We start from the raw sequence: 22,008 nt of genomic DNA, 5'->3' as shown, positions 1-22,008 counted from the left end.
CTCTTCACGGCGCAAAGCTCTTGTGCCCTGGGCTGGGGTCCCCAGCTATTGCCCCTCCTTTAAAAATAGCACGCCCCGGAGTTCCCGTTGTGGCTCAGTGGTTAACAAATCTGACTAGGAACCATGAGGTTGAGGGTCCAATCCCTGGCCTTGCTCAGTGGGTTAAGGATCTGGTGTTGCCGTGAACTGTGGTGTAGGTTTCAGGTGTGGCTCAGATCCCGCGTTGCTGTGGCTCTGGTGTAGGCTGGCAGCTACAGCTCCAATTGGACCCCTAGCCTGGGAACCTCCATATGCCACGGGAGCGGGCCTAGAAATGGCAAAAGGACCAAAAAAAAAAAAAAAACAGCATGCCCCTTGTGGCGCAGGGCTGAGTGTCCGGTGTTGCCCCAACTCTACTGCACACTTAACCCCTGCTTCAGGGACGTCCCCGGGCCGCTGTGCAGCCAAAAAATAATAATAATAATGTGAAGTGCTCCAAAGAGGCTGGCGCCAGAGCTCACGCTTAAAGGACAGTATTTTAGAGTGGCTCCAGGGTCAAGACTTGCCTGCGGCAGTTCATGTCTTGTTTTTCTAAAAATGCATGAATTTCTGGCATTGTGGTCTTTGCAGGAGGGCAGGCAGGCCGGGCCGGGCGCCCCCTTCCAGCCCGGGGGACGCCGTCACAGGTCCTACGAGGTCCAGACTCGGCTCCCCCCCTGCGGCGTGCTTGGCGTGGGTTATCACGGGAAGAACACAGAGGATTTCTCGGAAGCAGTCAGGGGACTAGGCTTGGGCTTTCACCTGAGACACGGGCGCAGAGCTCTTCCCCGAGGCAGTGCAGCTTCGACCCGCAAACCCGGCTGCCTCCAGAGCATCGCTGTCCTCAAGCCCGACGCCTTACGGTCCCTTAAATAACTCCCCCCGGTCGCTCCCACGAGCGGACGTTCCGCGGGGCAGGTGCCCCCTCTGGCTCTCGGGTCACCACAGGTGCATCTGTCTCCGGGACAGGGAAGCCACGCGCTGCCGTGCAAGAGGCACCAGCATTTCCAGAGACCTGTTCTGCCAGGCGTCCAGCCCAGGACCCTGCGCCTGGGTCATCGCAGGATGGTTTAGCTGTAGAGGAGACTCCGCCTGGGTTCCTCTCACCTGAGGGCTCCCCTCTCGGGGGGACGTGGCCCAGCCGTGGTCTTGTCACCCTGCCCGGGACATCCCCGCACGAGTGGCCCTCGTCTTCAGTTCCGTTCTGAGCAGTTTGTTCCCGGGGTTGTTTCCTGTGCCAGGCATTTCTAAGAGTTGATTCCGTCGGGCTGGGAGTGGGGGCCGCCCCGCCCTCTCCATGGAGACACCGCTGCGGCACGATTCCAGGCCTCTTGGAGAAAGCGAGGCTTACATAGAACTGTGTGGCTGTCTATTAAAAAGTGTGTGTTTTGATCATTTAGAGAGTTCTGTAATCAAAGGCCTTCTGATTTTGCAGTAAAAAAACCCCAGCTTTCTGCTTAGCTCTCACGTTTCCCCGTGCGGTGCCCGCTTTGCCACAAGGAAGGCAGAGTCCCAGCGCGGGAGTTGGAGCCACCATCCCCAGCTCCCTCCCTGGTCTCCCTTGCAGCCAACGAGGAGTATTACCAGCTGCTGATGGCCAGCGAGAAGCAGCCCTGCAGCGCCCACGTGCCCGCCTACACCGTGGAGGAGCTCGAGAGCGCCACCTCCGAGTTCGTCGTGAAGAACCCGGTGCGTGTCTTACCGGGTGAGGCCCTCACGCCGGAAGCTCCCCTGAGCGGGCCGAGGGCTTCACGGGGAAATGAGTTCCTTCCTTTAAAAAAAGAAAAAAGGAAAAAGGAAAGCGAGGGATTCAGGAGCAGCAGCGTGTTGCAGATTTTGCTGTTTTCCGACCCAGTGTGGTGCCAGCTCGGGGTTAGGGACACACTAGGTGACTGGGTTCACTTGGGGGGCTGGACTCAACTCAGCTTTGACAGACTCCAGAAGCTCCTGCCTTTTTGTTTTGGTTTGGTTTTTTGGGCCACACCTGCAGCATATGGAGGTTCCCAGGCAAGGGGTCCAATCAGGGCCATAGCTGCCGGCCTACACCACAGCCACAGCAACGCAGGATCCGAGCCACGTCTGCAACCTACACCACAGCTCATGGCAACACCGGATCCTTAACCCACTGAGCCAGGCCAGGGATGGAGCCTGCATCCCCATGGATCCTAGTCAGGTTCATTAACCGCTGAGCCACGAAGGGAACTCCCAAAGCTCCTGCATTTTTAAGTAACCATGAAGGTGAAGCCACCTTGGAAGCCTGGGGAGAGTGACACACTGCAGAGCTGGGCCCTGAGCTCAGAGGGCCGGTGGGCAGGGGAGAACGTGTGCTCTCCAGCTCCCCAAGCAGCCACCCCAAGAGAGAGCCAAGCTGGCAGAGGTCTGTGGTCCACAGCCCGAGAGAAAGAGGCCCCTCTCCCACCTCCCCAGTCACCCAGACTAGACCCCAGGGAGCTCTGTGCCCAGGAGTCTGAGCAGGTGGCTCCTGCAGGGAGTCAGCACAGCTGGGTTCCTTGGCAGTGGAACCCTGGTGTGTTTTTTCAAACAATATCCCATTTGGGCACCTCTGTGTAAGAGGGGAAAGGAGAGTTATTCTGGTCGGGGCTGAGGACAGGGCCCCTGCCCAGCCTCACTGGAGCCGCGCTCTCCGCAATCTGTTCCAGGAAATGTTTGCCGCGGCTGTGTCCCTGGTTACTGGGAAAATCCTGTACATCTCTGACCAAGTTGCCTCCATCTTTCACTGTAAGAGGGACACCTTTTACGACGCCAAGTTCGTGGAGTTCTTGGCGCCCCACGACGTGAGCGTCTTCCACAGCTCCACCTCGCCTTACAAGCTGCCGCCCTGGAGCCTCTGCCGCGGAGCAGGTGAGGCCCCGCGACCTCTCCCTTCTCCGCAGACATCCCGGGGCGGAGGGGACACCTGCCTTCCTGGGTGAGGGCCCGGGGTCTCCCCTGACGAGGGACGGTCCCTCCCCCCACCCCCGCTACCCACCCGATGGGGCTGGCGCTGCCCCCTCTGTCCCACGTAAAAGGTGGAGGTTGTTTGTTCAGAATAAACTTAGAAAAGAAGCAGCGCTTCATAAGCGTCAGAGAGGGAAAGCTGCTTCAGATGCCTCCAAGAAACAGACATGTCAAGAAGGAAGCTGATCTGAGCACTGGGCATCTGGACATGAGCCTGCAGGGCCTGGGGAAGGACCAGAAGGACGCAGGTGCCTCTGGAGAGCTTCCTGCAGGTGGGGGGAGGGGGCAGTGCCACGGGGGAAGCAGCGTCGTGAATGCAAGCGTGACACCCTCTGGGGTTCGGGGTTCAGACCCAGGGCACTTCAGACTCCGGTCTGCCCCGGGCGGCCGCTTCCTCGGGCCTCAGGGCACACAGGTGTGTCCACTGTCGGGTCTGGCGGCAGGGCTCTTGCATCAGGTGCAGTGTGTCCTTGTCCTCCTGTGATGTGGTCGGGGGGACTTTGAGTCTGGAAGGCCTGGAGCTCTCTGGTGACCCGCACAGACCTTCACATGAGTGGGTACAGGAGGGGACCGGTGACCAGACAAGTCTCAGCAGACAGACACTCGTCTCGGGGGCGGGGCAGGAGGTACTGGAGAGGAGGGGCCCAGCCCGCTCAGGCTGTTCGGTGTCCAGGGCGGCCGACAGCGCGAGTCCTGCAGTACCTGTCCGCCTGCACCCAGGCCGTCGTGAGCCCCGAGAGGAGAAGCAGCCAGGAGCCGGGAGAGACGGGGGGAACTGGACAGGGCTGGGAGTCCCCCAGCCAGGCTGGACCTGTCACGGTCTTGGCCACGAGCCAGCCGGGGCCGCACCGCCCTGAACCAACTCCCGTTTGGCTCATCCTTGGCTCCTGGGTCAGCATCTCTGCTCACGTCAAAACGACCCTCAGCCCCCTCTCGCCGCCTCCTGGACCTTGGGCCCCTCAGGTGGTGCTCCCCCTCCCCCTGCTCCCAGCGGGCAGCCAGCGGCCGGGCATCACTGTCACAGCCGCCGTTCAACAGATGTTCCTCCCGGAGGACAAGAGCCTGGGGCCAGAAGCGCGGTCTGCTTCGGGGCTGACTCAGAAAAGAGACCTGGCTCCCAGTTTTGGCAGCAGAGCTGTCCGCTTTCTCCCGAAGTCCCAGCCCGGGGACTGGGCGGTCAGACCCCTGAGGTGTGCGGTGCGTGTCCTGAGGGCCCGTCCCTGCCAGGTCACCAGGTCGCCGCGTGGAGGGAGCTGACTGTGCGCGTGGATTCACAGTGTGAACAGGCTGGGGGCCACCGCCCCACCCTGCTGGCCCCTGACTTTTCCTCTGAATAGAAAGCAAGGACCAGGCGACTTCTCGAAGGCCTTTCCCGGCCAGTAATTTCATGTCGTTCTCCCTGGAGTCATCGCCCGCCTTCCCTCACTTCTCTTGAGTACAGAGAGCTTTGTGTGACCGACCGAAGGCTAAGGTTTCTCTTTCTAAAACACCTTTATCCTGGAAACGCCTTTCCGTCATCGCCGAGGAGGTCGCCCGACTGGCCTCATGATTTTAGTAGGCCTCTTGCGTTTTAAACAAAGTTAATGTTTAGCCACAGGCTTGATGTCAGCCGCGAAATGCCCGGGGTTGCTTCTGTGAGAATTGAGTATCGCCCAAAATGTATAGGTCGCCGTGCTACGGGCTTTGCAGGTGAAACTTCTGCACGTCAGTGTGTCCTCCAGGGTTGGGGTTCGTGATCTGGTGTGTTTGCGGCAGCACTTTGATTGTATGCCCATTTCGGTGGGCACCACTCTCGTGAGACAGATTGCGCTCTAGTGGGAAATGGAGTGAACCACCTCTGAGCGGGGGCCGGGTCGGCGCCTGGTAGCCCTGCGTCCACACCTTGACCGTTGACCCGCTGCTTCTGCCTCGTCTGCGGGGAATGAAAGCGCTGTTTGTGCTCAGGGGTGTGACTGGGTGAGTGACTGGGGGCTTTTTCTTTTAGATTCTTTTACTCGAGAATGCATGGAAGAGAAGTCTTTCTTTTGCCGGGTCAGGTAAGCCCATTTCCTGGTTTTCATGCATTCGGTGGCACAGACATTTCATCGTAGGCACATCCGTGAAGGTGGAAAGAGGTCCAGGACGCCCTGCCCTGCGAGCTGCCCGTGAGCTCTTTGTGGCTGGAGCTCTGCAGAAGACCTGGCCACATAGCACATGTGTTCCTGAAAAGTCCGCGTGGAAACACGTTCCCTAAGCTGTGTTTTAAGTGTGTGCCAGGAGGTGGGGCAGCCTGGTCAGCAACGGAGCAACTCCCAGGAGTGTGTCCGCCCGGGGAGCCCGGACCTGCTGTCCATCCCCTAGGACACTGGCCGGCAGGCCCTGATTAGGGAAGGACGTACCGGGGTCCACGAAGCCTTTGGTGTGGTGTGTTCGGGGAGAGCCCCACAGCTTTCCCAACAGGTTTTTGGCCCCGACTAGAGTGACGGGTTGAGCGCTTCGCTGCAGGGTCAGGAGGGACCCCTGGCCAGACATTGGCGCCCACAGAGGGTGGGCTGGGACCCCACGCCTGGAGCAGCATCCCTCCCCCCAGTTCAAATCCGAACTGCTCAGAGAGGGGCCCTGGAAGGGCTCCCGCTGCTCCTGCTGGTGACTGATTTACTGTCACTGTCCCCCGACATCTGAGTGGAGGGGACAGAGGAGCAGGGTGGTGGGTCCCGGACCCTCAGGTGGGGTGGAGGCAGAGACCACAGACTGCGGGAACACAGGCAGCTCGCCCCGGGTCCCCAAGTGAGGAGCGTGGCTCTGCTCCGCGGACGTCTGTGCATCAAATAAAAGACGGCAGAGCTGCCGCGCTGCCGCGGGGGAGGGGTGACCAGCAACACCGCCTTCTGCGTAACCCACCTCACATTCCTCCCCCTCTGCAGCGTTGGGAAAAACCACGAGAGCGAGATCCGCTACCACCCGTTCCGCATGACGCCCTACCTGGTCCAGGTGCGCGACCCGCAGGGCGCCGAGGACCAGCTGTGCTGTGTGCTGCTGGCGGAGAGGGTGCACTCGGGCTATGAAGGTAACAGCCGCTCCCAGCTGCTCCCTCGCCGCCTCCCCGGTGGCCCAGATGCGTCTGGCAGGCTGGCTCCCAGCCCAGCCTCCCCGCCCGCCTCAGCCCGTCTCCATCTCCCTGGAGACTCGGCGTCACCTGGCCCTCCCGGGAGCCCCATCCACGCCACCTCCCGTGTCAGCTGAAGGCTCTGGCCCCGGCGTCTCACCCGTGTGTCGGCTGTTGCTAGACCGTGGATGTCCCCCCACCTTCCATCCACGGGGTGAGAGTAGCCCCGAGGGGTCCAGGGCCCAGTCCCTGCCGTCCCCATGCCCCCAGGCTTCTGAGGTGCAGAGTCCCAAGCCGTCCCACCCCTAAGAAGTCGCGTGCGGGCGCTCCTCTCTGCCCTTCTGCTGCGTGTCCCACCCTCCGCCAGGACTGGCTTCTGCAGACAAGTGGCCTGCTTGGCAGGGCTGCGTGAGCCCAGCATTTCCCCGACGCCCGGGCTCTGCGCTGCTGTTTCCTCTCCGCCCCCACCACCATCACTCTGCAGAAAATCTGCCATCACAGCAGGCCTTTCTCACCAGGTGTCCTTTTCTGGACCTGCCAGCTCCTCAGGCCACCCCCTTCCCCGCCCCCGGCCAAAAGCCCCCAAGTCTGCTTCTTCGCTTGAAGCCCAAGGACCCAAGGCACTTTGCCACCCTGCTTGTATCCTTCAGCAACCCCTCCTAACAGACTGCCCGGTGACACCCGTGGCGCCGGCCACAGAGCAGCCCCGAAACTGCATCCTCACCTGGAAACTCAGCAGGCCACAGGATTTCAGAATTCCCTGAAAGCAGGTGCCTCCAGTAACCCCTGAGCCCCAGGGGATCCAGTTTAGTCCACGTTTAATGGTGCTTTTAATCTTCCCTCAGTGGTTACTGACATCTTTTTTTTTTTTTTTGCCTTTTCTAGGGCCGCTCCCGCAGCATATGGAGGTTCCCAGGCTAGGGGTCTAATTGGAGCTGTAGCCGCTGGGCTACGCCACAGCCATAGCAATGTGGGATCCGAGCCGCATCTGCAACCTACACCACAGTCACAGCAATGCTGGATCCTTAACCCACTGAGCAACCTCATGGTTCCTAGTCGGACTTGTTTCCGCTGCGCCACGATGGGAACTCCAAAAACAATTTTTCCTTTCCTTTTTTTTTTTTTTTTTTTGGTCTTTTCTAGGGCCGCTCCTACAGCATATGGAGATTCCCAGGCTAGGGGTCTAATTGGAGCTGTAGCCACCGGCCTATGTCAAAGCCACAGCAACACAGGATCCAAGCCACGTCTGGGACCTACACCACAGCTCGTGGCAATGCCAGATCCTTAACCTACTAAGCGAGGCCAGGGATCTAACCTGCAACCTCACGGTTCTCAGTCAGATTCGTTAACCACTGAGCCATGACGGGAACTTGACGTCTTTTTTAAGAAGGTGTTTCTTAAGGGATAGAAAGGCCTTAGGTATGACTTTCAGATGTTTGATGGGTTCCCACAGCAAAGGATATTCTCCTGTAAATATCCGATAAAGATGCGGAGAGGCTGCTCAGGTCTCAGCATGTTTTTCCCTTAAATGATCAGAGTCTCCTTCAAGGATGAAAACTTTTGGACTTTTGAATGTTCTGTCCATGAATTTGGTAGTTGAGGAAAATTCTGGATGTATGACTTCCTGTATGAAAATTCCAGTCGCCTTTGCCCACTGTTGAAACTGTGAGGCCCTGGGTTAATAGATGCAAACGATTGCCTTTGGAGTGGATAAGCAATGGATCCTGCTGTGCAGCCCTGGGAACTATATCTAGTCCCTTGTGATGGAGCAGGATCATGTGAGGAAAAGAATGTTTACATGTATGTGTGACTGCGTCACTTTGCTGTACAGTAGAAAATTGACAGAACCCTGTAAACCAGCTATAATGGGAAAAATAAAAACCACTTAAAAAAAAGAAAAAAGAAACGGTGAAGTCCCAACACAGTGATTTCTGCTGAGAATTTTGAATCCAAAGACTTGACTCACTTTGTAAAAATAATTTGTTCAGCTGACTCTTGTTGGAGCTTAAAAATCATGGAGATGGGGAGTTCCCATCATGGCTCAGTAGTTAACGAATTTGACCAGGAACCATGAGGTTGCAGGTTCAATCCCTGGTCTTGCTCAGTGCGTGAAGGATCCCTGGCATTGCTGTGGCTGTGGTGTAGGCTGGTGGCTACAGCTCTGATTAGACCCCTAGCCTGGGAACCTCCATATGCTGCGGGTACAGCCCTAGAAAAAGACGAAACGACAAAAAATAAAAATAAAAAATCGTGGAGATGGCCTTCCAGCCTGTTGTTGCCTGTTCCTCACCACGTGGTTTGTTACTGTGGCATTTCCCAGCTTTCTCGATTACAGTGGGTCCACAAAGGTGTTGAGAAGTCTGGCTGGTGGCCGTCCAGCGCAGGGTCTGCCCTGCTCCCTCTGTGGCTTTTTCATTTTCCTTTAGCCTCCATCGCTCTGAATCTGCGTGGTGTTTTCTAGGAATTGGAATGTAACTGCATTAGTACGTATGCCTTAGTATCAGAAATTTGTGCCAAATTTTTTTTCTTTCAGCCCCTAGAATCCCTCCTGAAAAGAGAATCTTCACGACGACACATTCACCGAATTGCTTGTTCCAGGATGTGGACGAAAGGTAAGCACGGCGAGCCTGCGCCCCCCCCCCCCCCGCCCCGCCCGCTCTCGCCTCTTCTGCCCCCCCGCCCCCAGGCTTCTGGGCTCAGTGTCTCCCCCTTCACATCTGCAGACTCCGACCCCCAACCCCCGCGCCAAATATTTTGTGTTTCATCCTTATCCTGATACTTAATAGTTAGGTCGCTCTCAATGAATTTTCGTGTTTTGGGCATCGGCGCTCTTCAGCTAAAGCGAGGGCTGCACGTTACGTGTGATAATTGACACCAGTGTTTCCTTACACACAAGGGCGGTGAGAGAATTACGCTAAAACCTCCCAAGATAAGAGCACGGCACGGGCGGGACATGCTGGGGAGCGGGTCATCGTTCTCACCGAGCCTGTCTTATTGCCTTGTTTAAACGCCTTTCAAAAACTGGACACGCGAGCAAAGGCTGCTGCACCTGGGAACCGTGTGCCTAAAACGGTGTTAGGGGTAAAGCTGCAGACGCCACTGGTCAGATCCCAGCAGTGGCACCCCCACCAGCCGGCCTGCCAAGGCTGCTACGGGCGGCGGGTCCCCTCCATCCCTCTGCCCAGAGCCCCCTCGGCCTCCCCTCCTGGCTCTCCCACCCAGGGTGCTGGAGCTGGAGCAGGGACCCCTCTGAGACGGCTCTGGGCTAGCTGGTGTGGGGTCAGGGCGGCCGTGCAACCCCCAGCTCCTGCACAGATGCGTGAAGACAGAGGATGCCGCAGTGGTCAGGGCAGCGCCTCCTCCAAAGGCACCTGGGAAGCGTGCTGGGCTTTATTAAATGGGCATCTGCGGAGGGTCAGGACCTCCCCGCTGCCTGCCCCTGACCCAGGTGCCCCCACCCTCCGCCCAGGATGCAGGCCACAGGGCCGCCTGATAAGCTCTGCTCTGGGGCAGCCTGGGAGCATCAGCATCGTCCAGCCCCAGGCCAACCCCCCGCAGCAGGGTACCTGGGCCCCACCCAGCCCTGCCCCACTGCAGCTTGGAGGCCAGGGCCTGGGAGCTGCATTGCGAAGCCACCGCAGGGTAATTTTTATTCCTCCAAAGCCTCAGAACCCTGGTCTGCAGCCACCCCCGCATCCACTCTTTTGTGCAGAAGGGTGGAGGGCAGGTCCTTTGGGGCCGACAGTCCGCAGAGTCTTCCTTAGCAAAGATGGCAGGGCTCTCCACCCTCCGGCCAGGCTGCACCCCGTCCAAAGGCAAACGCCCAGCGAGCGTGCCCTCAGACAAGGGGGAGGAAGTCAAAGCATGACGCCGGCCCTGAGGGGGCTCTGCCCACGCGGCACGGGGAGCTTCACTCTAGAGCCCAAGGGAGAGTCTGGCCAGAAAAACCGAGATGCAGCTCAGAAGAGGGGACGGGACACGGCAGAGGCAGAAGGAGCTGTATTGACGTTCAATGCAAGACGCCCCCCCGAACGTGTAATGGCAGCTCCCAGGGAAGAGCTGACGGCCCAGAGCCATGGTCCCCTGCTGGCAAGGGCGACCCTGGGGAGCCCGGTAAACAGGACCACGGTGGCCTCAGAGCAGAAGGAGAGTTTCTTGAGCTGGAAAAGATGCACACGGACCGGGTCTTTCCAGGCCCAGGCAAACCTGTCTTTAGAAAGCCCCTGTCAGGCCGCATCTGACCACACTCACAAATGACCTAAACAAAGGAAAAGATCTTACAAGAAGAAAAGAAAACCTTTGCCATGACTGATCCTTTCAGGAAGTCAGACCCAGAGCTACTGCACTGAGCCTGTGACAGGCAGGCAGGGCCGGGGGCGGCTGGTTTCTGGTCCTAGACCCCCGGCCAGGCTCCCCTCTTTTGTTTGCTGGTCCATTAAAAGACTGTTTCTCCCTTAGCACGGTTCCCACACTTTGGTCTTCGGGGAACTTGGAGTCACACTGGTTCCGGAAGATGCCCTGCTGCCCTGCTGGGGGCTGTGCTCCGGCTCGCGTCCTGGAGCACGGCCATGACCCTGCGTGTGCTTGCCTTGCAGGGCGGTCCCCCTCCTGGGCCACCTGCCCCAGGACCTGATTGAGACCCCCGTGCTGGTGCAGCTGCACCCCAGCGACAGGCCGCTGATGCTCGCCATCCACAAAAAGAGTAGGTCCCCTTCTCGTGGTCCATCCTGGGGGCGTCTGCCCACGGTCAGCGCCCGCTGGGACGGGTCAGACCCACTGCCATCATGCACATGAGGGGTGCCCACCTCCGCCTGAGACCCTGTGCTGTCGGCCGAGGGCGGCCCATGGCCCGAGTCCTCGGCGTCTCGTTTTACGGGAGGAAGGGAGGCAGGGTCGCCGTGTGGCACGGGGCTGGGGAGGGGTCTGCGCAGGCCTCCCAGACACAGGTGACGCTGAGCATCCCCTGGGCGGGACCAAGAGGCTGCAGGGACCTGTGTCCTAAAACGTGTAAGGACCCTGCCGCCGACCGTCCCTTGTCGCAGTTTAAAGCAACACCGGGCATTGAAAATGGTGGCTTTGAAGAGCTTTGGCAACGATTCCAAAATCCAGGGCCTCTCGACGTCTCGTCCCGACCCCGCGCCCCGGTTGCTTGTCTTCTGCCCTGAAGCCTGTTTCCTGTCCCCCAGTCGTGCAGTCCGGCGGGCAGCCTTTCGACTACTCCCCCATCCGCTTCCGCGCGCGGAACGGGGAGTACGTCACGCTGGACACCAGCTGGTCCAGCTTCGTCAACCCGTGGAGCAGGAAGGTCTCCTTCATCATCGGGAGGCACAGAGTCAGGGTGTGAGTGCTCCCGGGCCCCGGCCCCCTTCCCCGCCGGGGCGACCGGGGCAGGGCGGGGACCAGGACCTGCAGTGACCTGTCCCTGCCCCCGGGTGGGACGGGCCTCGTCCAGGCAGAGCACGCAGTGGGAGGTGGGGGGTAGCAGGTGGCAGCCCGGGGGTCTGCAGGGAGGAGGCGTCCCAAATCACAGAGACCAATGGAAACCACGCAGGGGGCCCCTGAATGAGGACGTGTTCTCGGCTCAGCCGTGCATGGAGGAGAAGGCGCTGCAGTCCGGCGTCCAGGAGTTCACGGAGCAGATCCGCCGGCTGCTGCTGCAGGTGGGTGCTCTGCCCACCACCCTGCGCCCCACAGGCAGCTTAGAGCCGCCCGGCGCCTTCTCAGGCCCTTCCGGCTCCCTCCACCTGCACCACCTGCACCCCGGTGCCCATGGGGTGCTCTGTGCACCAGCACATGGTCTGGTTTGGGTGAAATCCGTGCCAGGCCCCAGGCAGTGGGGCGCAGCTGCAGCCTGTCCGCTTGGGGGCTGTCCCGGCCTCGTACATTTGGGGCGCCCTTGTCTGTGCTGTGGCCCTGGGCAAGCGGCAGAAGGCTGTGCCCAGACCCCTGTCCCCCGGCTGAGCCCCCAAGTCCCAGGCGTTGGCCCATATGTGGCCCCGTGGGTGCAGGCTTGGGGACATCCCTTCAGTCCAGGACGCCACGCTGGCCCCAGGAGGACTGGAGAAAGCCCTCCCCCGACCTCAGGGACACAGGACCCAAGAATGGTTCCAGGGACGGTGGGGAAACTGTCAGTCTCTAAACCCCGCAGCGCGGGCGCTGAGGGCCGGGGTCCCTGGTAGCAGCGTCTCCTGCGGACAGGGCTCCGGGACCAGCCCCGGGGGTGGAGACTGGGAGCCCCCGAAGCCTGACCCTGGGTGCAGCCCGGCCCCGCCCGGCCCACACCCGGGGCCGCCAGGCGGGTCACGGCCTCTGTCCCTCTCTCCTCAGCCCGTCCCCCACAGCGGCTCCAGCGGCTACGGCAGCCTGGGCAGCAACGGCTCCCACGAGCACCTCATGAGCCAGACCTCCTCCAGCGACAGCACCGGCCAGGAGGACCCCTGCCGGAGGAGAGTCGTACGTCCCCTCCCTCCCCTCGGCCCCCCCATCCCTCCGTCCCTCCGTCCCTCTGTCCCCTCTGTCTCTCCTCCCCTCTCTCCCCCTCCATCCCCCTCTGTCCCTTCTGTTTCTCTGCCCCCTCTGTCCCCCTCTGTCCTTTTGTCCCTCTGTCCCCCTCTGTCCTGCTGTCCCCCTCTCTCCCGCTCTGTCCCTCTGTCCATCTGCTGTGGCACAGACGTTGCTTTACACGCAGCTCCCCCGGGGCCGGGCCTCCCCGACCTCAGCGTCTCTGGCCGCTGCACTCCGCTCCCTCCTCGCTCGGGACTTTGCAACCTGAAATAGGGGTGGGAGCAGCCGCACACTGTGGCCAAAAGTTTGAGTGCAAATTATTTAAAGCAGGCAAACCGAGCAAAAGTGAAGCTTCAGCGATAAGATCAGGGTTAGAAAGAAGCAAGTGCAGCGAGCCATTGCCTTGATCCCTGGCTCTTCCTCAGGATGGTAAAACCCGCTTCCTCGAGCGCTGCCTCTCAGGTCCCACTCAGGACCTGCCTCTCTGTGGCTGGGCTTAATTCGGCTCTGCTCTCCGCGCTGCGGGGCACAGGCTGCAGTTCACAGGGTCCCCTGGGCTGACGAATGTGTCCGTTGTTTTTCTTCAAGGAAATTTGTAAAAATGATAACAAGGTCAAAAACGAGAGCCATTACCCTGGTGCATCTGGACAACAAGAGAGCCAGTCTGCTGCAGGTAACACGGAATCCACCGTTCCTCCCCCGCCCCCCCGGCACACGGAGGACCCCAGGCCAGGGATCGAACCCACACCACAGCAGCCGCCCCCTGGCACCCCTGCAGTGCCAGTGCCAGATCCTTAGCCTGCTGAGCCCCCAGAGAAGGCCAAGCCACCATTTCTCACTGAGACTTCAGAGTGGGGCCAAGACTTTAACTCTGGTGCAGGGCCTGCACCTCCATGAGCGTAGGGCTCAGCCTTCCCTCCACACGGCAGCCCCTTTCCAGGCAGCCCCCTGCCCCCGGGGGCCCCGTGTCCGCTCTGCCGAGTCGATCGCAGGAGCACATGCTTGCCTCGGGGGCCCCCCAGCTGCCCTGCAGGCCGTCCAGCCCCAACACATCCTCGGCTCCCTCCACCCGGAGCCTGACCGGCTCACCACCAGCAACCTCACACCCGCCTGCTGCGCCTGGGCCCTGTGCCTCCAGGAAGCCTCCAGGGGGCCAATAGCCTCAGCTTCCAGGCACTTCGATGTGCTCCACTCTGGGCTGGGGGTTTGGGAATAATCGTGAGCAGGACAGGGCTCTGCCCTGAGGGCCCCGCAGGGGAGCTGCAGGTGGCGTGGGGCAAGAAGGGAACCATCGGGGCAGCTGTGTTACCTCAGAGTCCTGCTGGACCCACCGCCCCCCAGCCCCGCCCCCAGGCAGGGAGTATCGATTGAGCCCAGAGCGCCTGTGGGCCTATTGGCCCCAAAGTTTCAGGCATTCAAGTAAGAACTGGCCTTTCCACTGCTGAGTCCTTGACCCTGGCGGTGGCCAGGCAGGGGTGGCCAGGGGGTGGCCTCAAAGAGCGGCTCCCCCGCGGATGGCCCAGCAGGCAGCGCGGACTCCAGCCTGTCCCTGGGTTTCCATGGCCATGAAGTTTATTCTGAGCCCCCAGCCTTCTCTTTGGGTAGAATTAAAAATGCTTTATAGGAGTTCCCATCATGGTGCAGCAGCAATGAATCCGACTAGGAGCCATGAGGTTGTGGGTTCGATCCCTAGCCTCGCTCAGTGGGTTAAGGATCTGGCATTGTTGTGAGCTATGGTGTAGGCTGCAGGTGTGGCTCAGATCCTGCCTTGCTGTGGCTGTGGTGTAGGCTGGCAGCTGTAGCTCCAATTAGACCCCTAGCCTGCGAACCTCCATATGCAGCGGGTACAGCTCTAAAAAGGCAAAAAAAAAAAAAAATGCTTTATAACCTGGAGGGTACTCTGGGGGCAACGAGTATTCGCTGAAAGAGCAATCTTGTCACTCCTCCAGCGACACAGAGCAGCTCCCTGGCGCACGTGAGCACTGTCCCGGCTGCGGAAAAAGACAGCTCGGGGGCCAGCCTGCCCGAGGAGTTGGCCTGCAAGAACCCGCCCGCCGGCTCCTACCAGCAGATCAGCTGCCTGGACGGAGTCATCAGGTGCGCCCTCCCGGCCCCCTCCCCGCGCAGCGGCTCAGGCTCCCTGGTTCTCGGTTACATGAAGCCCTTCCGCCCTCCGCAGGTACCTGGAGAGCTGCAGCGAGGCCGCCACCCTGAAGAGGAAGTGCGAGTTCCCCGCGCACCTCCCCACGCCCAAGGCCAGCGACAAGCGCAAGGCCACGGCCAGCCCGGGGCCGCATTCCGCAGGTGCGTGTCTGTTTGCGCTGCTAACCGTGCCACAGTTCGGGTCCTGTCTGGTGGCATCCGGGCATGGGAAGGCCTGGAGCCCCCTTCTTCCTCTCGCAGGAAATCGGAGCGGCTTCAGAGGCACAGGATGGGCGCGTGGGCTGGTTGTTAAGTGACCAAAGGGGCTCAAAACTTTCCTGCAAGCCGGAGGCAGAGGTGATCCTGGACTTTGAGGACAGGGCCCTGGGGCTGCCGGAGGTCTGCGGCCTCCCGGGGTGTCACTCTTGGGCCGGCCGGACTCCATGACATCTCAGAGGAGGACGGGCCTCTGAGTGTCCGCGACCTGGGACTCAGATTCAACCTCAGCCCCTCGAACCGTGTGCCACACCAGCATCAGGAGGGTCTCCCGACAGGACAGGCAGTTGGACAGCTCTGTTCTGGTGGAGTCTGTCCCAGGCCGCAGGGAGGGAGAGCCGCCCTTCCTCGGACCGGCTCCTGGCGGCCGGTGGCCTCCTCACAGGCCTGGGGGCGCCTGACCCAGAGCCCGCAGCTGCCCAGCCGCCTGCCTCCTCCCAGGACTCTGATGTCCGCGTGTACTTGTCCCCATTTCAGAATTCCCTCCTGTCCTCCGTGCCCCTGAAGGAACCCCCGAGGACACAGCCTCACCTGCCAGGCTGTGTGGGCACGCCGCCCCTGGGCCCTGGGTCCAGCCTAGGCCTGGGCGCTTCCTACCCCAGCAGGTGGTGCTTATCGCCTTGTCACGTCTGCTTCTGTTTTCTCTTGTAAAGAGACAGCATCGGCCTCTAAGATGAACAGCCGTGCGGACGTTAGCACGCACTTGACCTCGCTGACGCTGCCCGGCAAGGCGGAGAGTGTGGTGTCCCTGACCAGCCAGTGCAGCTACAGCAGCACCATCGTTCACGTGGGCGACAAGAAGCCACAGCCTGAGCTTGGTACGCCGCTTGCTTCCTGGCTGCTGCTGAGAGCAATCTGATTTGAGCAGAGGAAGGGACAAGTCCGGATTGCCAGCCTCGGATTCTCTAAGTCTGCCCAAGTGCAGAGCAGCCCAGTGAGGGGGTCCAGGGAATCAGGCACATGCAGTGCAGGACGGGGAGGCCACATCTGTCCCGACCCCCGCTGCGCCCTGGCTCCACCCGTGACAGGTGTCTGCTCAGGTGCGGATACGGAGGAGCCTCCCAGGACTGGGCAGGGAGCCTGGGACTCCCCGCTTCCCGGGGTGGGGTCATGAGCCTTTCCGCCGCCCAGCCTTGCCCTCCCGGGTTTGAGGACAGGAGCCAGACAGGCGGCAGCGCCAGGACTGCCAAGGGCGACACGCTGAGTTGTCCTCCAGACTTGCAGGAGGATGACAAGTCCTGCAGTTGCTCTTTGCTTGGAAGAGGGGCATGACGGGGGCACGCCTCCGAGGGTCAGGATCCAGCCCTTAAGGGTGGCCGGCAGGGCCCACCTGCCCCATCCGGTCTGCACCCACGGTGCCACTCGCCTCACGGGCAAGCCCTGTGGTCCTGAACCAGGATCGGGCCGGGCACCAGCCTTAGCCTGTTGTGCCCCAAAAGCGAAAGGCAGCCTGGAGCACCTTCAGTGTCAGAGCTGAGACCCCAAGGGACCCCACATTTAGAAGACTGACCGTGGAGCCCCAGGCGATGGGGCTTTCTGCTTTGTCTGCCTTTGGCCTTTGGTGTTAAATTTCCTAGAAAGCCGAACAAACACGTGGTGCGTTTCATCCCCGGGCCTGGGCGTCGTGAGGGGATCTTACGTGTGAATGATTTCTGTTTTTCATAGGCGCGGTGTGGGCTTTTTCAGGTGTAAGATGGAGGGGCCCTTGCAGGTGAGAGCTCTGTGTCTTGTTACAGAGACGGTGGAAGATGCCACAAGTGGGCCTGAGTCTCTGGATTGCCTGGCGGGCCCTGCCCTGCCCTGCAGCCTCGGCCAGGACCCCGAGCCCTTCAGGAAGCTGGGCCTCACCAAGGAAGTGCTGGCTGCCCACACCCAGAAGGAGGAGCAGAGCTTCCTGCTGAAGTTCAAAGAAATAAGGAAACTCAATATTTTCCAGTCTCCCTGCCACCATTACTTACAAGAAAGGTCCAGGGCGCAGCCGAGTGAAAGAGGTAAAGTAGCACCACCGGAATGAAACGTGCGTCTTTAACTTTATTCTTAGCGGTACTAAGTCCAGTCCTGCTTTCAGAGGCTGAAATATCCCCCGTTGGGGACACGTGAGTTTGTTAGGTAGCTCTTGGAACTTGACCCGTGATGCAGGTGACACTCTCAAGGATGTCACCTTGTGTGCCAAGGGCACAGTGCTATAAATAGCAGTGACAGTCCCAGCCTAGCCCCTGCCCCGGGGCAGGGGGAGGCAGGGCGGGGGCACTGCCAGTGCTGCCATGTCACACAGCTCTTACCTGGGGGCCTCGAAGGAGCAGGAGACCCTACCCCCCCTTCCCACCCAGACACGACCCGGGGAGACCCAGGTGGGCTGGCTCGACCCACAGAGGAGCAGCGCGGTACAGACGGAGTCCTTGGCGTCGGGCTCCACAGAAGGAGGAAGCTCCGGAGGACGCTGCAGGAGGGACCAGCACCCTTGTCCCCAGAACACATACCCTCCGGCGGGCTGGCCTTGGAGCTGGGCTGCCAACTCCAAAGCCAGACTGGCCCGGGGTGCCTGAAGCGGCCCTTTAGGCTGAGAGCCCCCAGGTGGTCAAGGCCAAGGGATGGAGTGGCATAGCTTCTGGCTCTTTCCTGGTCCTGGGGCCTGACTCCCAACCCCCAGCCACCTTCTGGGGCCCCACAGACAGAGCGGAGCAGATGGGAGATGCCACATCCTTCCAGGGCTCCCAGGCCCGACACAGGGATCCAAGCTAAGAGCTGGTGAGCCCGGGAAACACGCACCATGGGACCCAGCTCCCCCCATGTCCCTGGGCAGACACACCGAAACCAGAAGTGAGAGGCCGACACCCTCCTTGAGGATTGTATCTTCCCCTCTCCTTTCCCCTTCCTCACTAGGCTCAGGGTCACTGCCAGCACATGGGGGACCTCGGTGGAAATTGGGAAAAGGTACACCCCCCAACCGTGGCCACAGCTTGCTGCAGGAGTCCAGCCCCCTCCGGCCCCTTGGCCCAGCAGTTTGTGCAGTGCCCAGACTGCACAGCTGTCCACAGCAGCCCTGCCCGGACCCTGGTGTGCTATCCCAGGAGCCCAGTGCTTTAGCTGCTAGTCCCAACAGGGGACAGATTTCCTGTGGGAAGAACACCAGACAGGCCGAATCACAAAACCTCCACCCACTTAGCAGTTGGCCTTGAGCTGGCTGCGTGTGGCGAGCTGGCAGGGGACGTCCCCACATACCTGCTGCAAGAGGCCAGATTTACCCTCTATGACAGAGAGGGAGAACTGAGGCTTCTGGGAACCGGGCCATTGCCCATCCTGCCCCAAGGCCCAGGGAGGTGGGGGGACATGCCCAGAGTCCCTCATGTCACCAGTGGAGTCCCCCCAGTGTCCTGAAGAAGGCCTCTCTGGCAGCACTTGTCATCAGAGAGGAAGCACCAGTTCCAAGGGCTAGTGTCCCTCTGACCCTTTGACCTCACGGGGTGGAATCGCAGGCTTATTTGGCAGGTGAAACAGGAAACGTCTCTTTTTAAGGAACAGCGATAAAGTTCGGTTCTGCCTTTAAGATTTCACAGACCTCTAACGGGGAACAGCATCAACTTGCCAGCTTTCCTACTGTTTTGGACGAATAAAACCTTTTAACACCACTTGTCACCATTACTTCATAAAAGAAAGGGCATTTTATTTTATTTTTTATTTTATTTTATTTTTTTTGTATTTTCTAGGGCTGTACCCGAGGCATATGGAGGCTCCCAGGCTAAGGGTCTCATCGGAGCTGTAGCCCCTGGCCTACACCACAGCCACAGCAATGCCGGATCCAAGCCGCATCTGCGATCTACACCACAGCTCTCACGGCAACACCGGATCCCTAACCCACTCAGCGAGGCCAGGGATCAAACCCACAACCTCAGGGTTCCTAGTCGGATTCGTTAACTCCTGAGCCACAACGGGAACACCAAGAAAGTGCACTTTAATGTCAGAAGAACACGAGCAATGTGACCTTGCAACAGAGGATAGTCCTTTGAGTTGATTGAATCCAGTTCTGTGAAGACCTGACGTTTTGCCCTGATTTTTCTCACCTGAGGATCCGGGCGACCAGGTGGATGGTGGCCCCGGGTGGCGTTGGGAACATGGGTCTTGTGCTTCAGGTTTCTGAGATTCCGCAGATCTCTGACAGTTGAAGTCACGAGAAACACAACACAATGTTACCTTTAACGCTCCCTGTTTTCCCATTATTTTAGCTGCTCCTGGACTAAGAAATCCCTCCGGGGTGGACTCATCTTGGAAAAAAAACGGGAAGAACAGAAAACTGAAGTCCAAACGGGTCAAGCCTCGTGACTCCTCGGGAAGCACTGGGTCTGGGGGGCCGGTGCCCCAGAGGCCCCCGCTGCTGGGTCTGAATGCCACAGCCTGGTCACCATCGGACACGTCTCAGTCCAGCTGTCCCTCAATGCCCTTCCCTGCCCCGGTGCCAGCTTACTCCCTGCCCGTGTTTCCAGTCCCAGGAACCGTGGCAGCAGCACCCCACGCCGGCTTCGCGGTGCCCGTGGACACCCAGCACGAGTTTGCGGTCCAGCCCCCGGCATTCGCCGGCCCCTTGGCCCCAGTCCTGGCGCTGGTGGTCCCCAGCTACCCCTTCTCCTCAGTGGCCTCGAACCTGCCCCAGACCTTCTTCCCCGGCCAGCCTAGCTTTCCATCCCAGGTGACTCCTGCCTCACAGTCTGAGTTCCCTGGTCAGACCTCATTCCCCAAACAGCCACATGCATGTCCTCGGGCAGAGCATGGGCCACCAGCGTCACGTGTAGCCACCCCGGCCACCCTGCCATCAGCCGCTGGGCCCGCAGGCAGGACCTCCCCGCCGCTCTTCCAGTCCCGCGGAAGCTCGCCCCTGCAGCTCAACCTGCTGCAGCTGGAGGAGACCCCCGAGGGCAGCGCCTCGGCCACGGGGGCGGCAGGTGCGGGGCCAGACTGCAAGCCTGGCTCGGCCTGGGACCGGCAGCCGAAGGCACTGACGACCGTAAGAATCTCCTGATGCCCCTTCTCTAAGGCAGGCAGGCAGGCAGCAGACGTGGGCACCATGGGCAGGGCATGCCCACGCCCTGGCCTCAGACGTGGGTGTCCCCACACTGAGGTCACTCCCGAGCCATTGCAACTTTGCCGTCAATAGGTGCGCTAGAGAGGAAGGTTTTCCAGGTAACAGGCCCCATCAGCGTCGGCCAGGGAGCTCCTGGCGTCCCGGGGTCTGAAGGAAGAGTGACCGTCTGTCGGTCGCTGCAGGGCCCAGGGACCACAGGGAACGTGGGGACTTGTCATGGCCTCGGGGTTTTGAATGAATCCTTCAAGGATAAAGCGCAGTCAGGGTGAAGTCTAGAATGCAGCCCCTTGGAGTGGAGCCGGCGCCCATGGCGAAGGAGCAGGGCCAGGAGGGAGCTCAGAACCAGGGCCGGGTCCCCATGCCCCCAGGCCTGAGGGTCACCTCCGCGTCCTCTCTCCTGGCTAATGAGATGGGAGTGAGTTCCAGTTAGACCCTTCTGTGTTCTGAGCACTCAGGCGTGGGACGGCGTCAGCTGAGGGGGTGCATCCATGGGCGCCCTGCGGTGGGGGAGCCGCGTGGGTGTCCCCGGCCTGTGCACCAGGGAAACGACAGGGGAACCCAGGGTGGTTCTCCCAGCAGCTCTGTCTCCTGACTCCTGGGCCTGGGGTCCAAGGATGGGAGGGTCGGGGTGCGCCCGGGCCCAGCCCCCTCGCGCCCAGCACCGTCCCCACCCTGGGGGCACAGGAGCGGGAAGCCCTGCCCCTGTGAGGGGCACCCGTGGGGTCCTGTAGAGGCGTCTTCTGCTTCCGTTTCTGCCCTGGGGGAGCGGAAGCTTTTCCCCAGGGATCTGAGAGCTGCCGTCTTTAGCGGGACTCTCCTGGACTGAATGCGATGGGTGGTGTCCCGTCCACCGCTGAGATGCTCACTGTGGTCCTAGTAACCGTGGGGCCTGTGCAGGCGCCACGCGAAGGAAGGGGTGGCGGTCACTGTGTCCCGGGTGTTTGTGCAGACGGGCCTCACTCTGAGCGCGATGCATGATCCGGTGTCTCCTCCCTGTCCCCAAAGGGCGAGGAGCCAGCCGACGCCCAGAACAGCGACGCCCTCTCAGCGTCCAGCGGCCTGCTCCACCTCCTGCTGCACGCGGACGTCTGCTCTGCCGCGGGCTCGGCGCTCTCTGGAAGCGGGGCCTCCGCCACCTCCTGTTCCCTGGGCTCAGGCTCACAGGGCTGCGACGCATCCCCAAGTGGGACAGGTATGTCGGTGGCGCTGGGAGCATCTGAGTGCTGGGGTGCGTGATTCAGGTGCGTTTGGAAGGCTCGCACACGACGGACTGGTGTCCTTGACTGTCCACCCTGCAGGGAACCAGCTGCACCCGAGCCGCAGGCGGTGCTTTGGGCCCGGATCAGGCGCAGCCTGGGTCCCCAGGGGATCCAGCCACCCAGGCGGCTCTGCAGAGCCCACGGCAGCTCAGACGGGCAGGCAGAGCTCCTCCTGCCTCTGCCGGTGCCAGTGGCGGGCCGCAGCCGGTCCCAAGGCCCTCTTGTCTGTCCCTTCCGAGGTCATCAGGCCCCGCACCCCAGGTGGCCCTGGTTGGACTGTCCCTCTGGCTCCACGGGTGTGCTGGAAGGGCCGGTCGTGGTCCAACTCCCCGAATTAGCCCCTGGGGAGAACCTACCGCGTACCCATGTGCTTTACACCAGGACCAGTCCCCTGTGACCTGGAGCCGCCCAGGCAGGAAAATCGTGCACCCTCCCCAAACCGTAATTCCCCCGCTTCCCCGAAGCGAGTGGGGCCCCTCTGCAGACCAGCCACCTCTGCCCGCCAGCTGGCTCCCCTGTGGTCTGGCCGAGTCAGGAGGTGGTGAGCTCAGGAAAGAGGACCACGGCTTCTAAGGTGTGGCCCTGCCTGGACGCCTCAGGGCCTCCCCCAGAGACAATCGCCTTGTTGGCATCATGATACCCCGTTTTTAAATGGCCCAAGTTCCCGCTGGGGCGCAGTGGTTTAATGA

The 22,008-nt window shown here is 60.8% G+C and overlaps 1 protein-coding gene across 5 annotated transcripts in view; it reads left to right on the top strand.

The window, feature by feature from the left end:
* PER2 (period circadian clock 2) overlaps nucleotides 1–22,008 on the top strand; it is a 44,436-nt gene that overhangs the window by 13,791 nt on the left and 8,637 nt on the right. For all 5 annotated transcript variants that reach the window (XM_021074887.1, XM_021074889.1, XM_021074890.1 and 2 more), the window contains 16 exons: nucleotides 1,586–1,707; nucleotides 2,679–2,880; nucleotides 4,961–5,012; nucleotides 5,880–6,022; nucleotides 8,595–8,673; nucleotides 10,657–10,763; nucleotides 11,248–11,401; nucleotides 11,613–11,721; nucleotides 12,389–12,514; nucleotides 13,154–13,238; nucleotides 14,515–14,662; nucleotides 14,745–14,869; nucleotides 15,637–15,801; nucleotides 16,720–16,974; nucleotides 19,207–19,982; nucleotides 21,066–21,252. In XM_021074887.1, the coding sequence (XP_020930546.1) occupies nucleotides 1,586–1,707; nucleotides 2,679–2,880; nucleotides 4,961–5,012; nucleotides 5,880–6,022; nucleotides 8,595–8,673; nucleotides 10,657–10,763; nucleotides 11,248–11,401; nucleotides 11,613–11,721; nucleotides 12,389–12,514; nucleotides 13,154–13,238; nucleotides 14,515–14,662; nucleotides 14,745–14,869; nucleotides 15,637–15,801; nucleotides 16,720–16,974; nucleotides 19,207–19,982; nucleotides 21,066–21,252 (2,835 nt within the window). The remainder of the gene's footprint in view (nucleotides 1–1,585; nucleotides 1,708–2,678; nucleotides 2,881–4,960; nucleotides 5,013–5,879; nucleotides 6,023–8,594; nucleotides 8,674–10,656; nucleotides 10,764–11,247; nucleotides 11,402–11,612; nucleotides 11,722–12,388; nucleotides 12,515–13,153; nucleotides 13,239–14,514; nucleotides 14,663–14,744; nucleotides 14,870–15,636; nucleotides 15,802–16,719; nucleotides 16,975–19,206; nucleotides 19,983–21,065; nucleotides 21,253–22,008) is intronic.

This window comes from Sus scrofa, chromosome 15 (assembly GCF_000003025.6).
Source record: "Sus scrofa isolate TJ Tabasco breed Duroc chromosome 15, Sscrofa11.1, whole genome shotgun sequence".
NCBI lineage: Eukaryota > Metazoa > Chordata > Mammalia > Artiodactyla > Suidae > Sus > Sus scrofa.
Note: the sequence above shows the minus strand (reverse complement) of the source record. Positions and strands in the feature narration are given on the sequence as shown.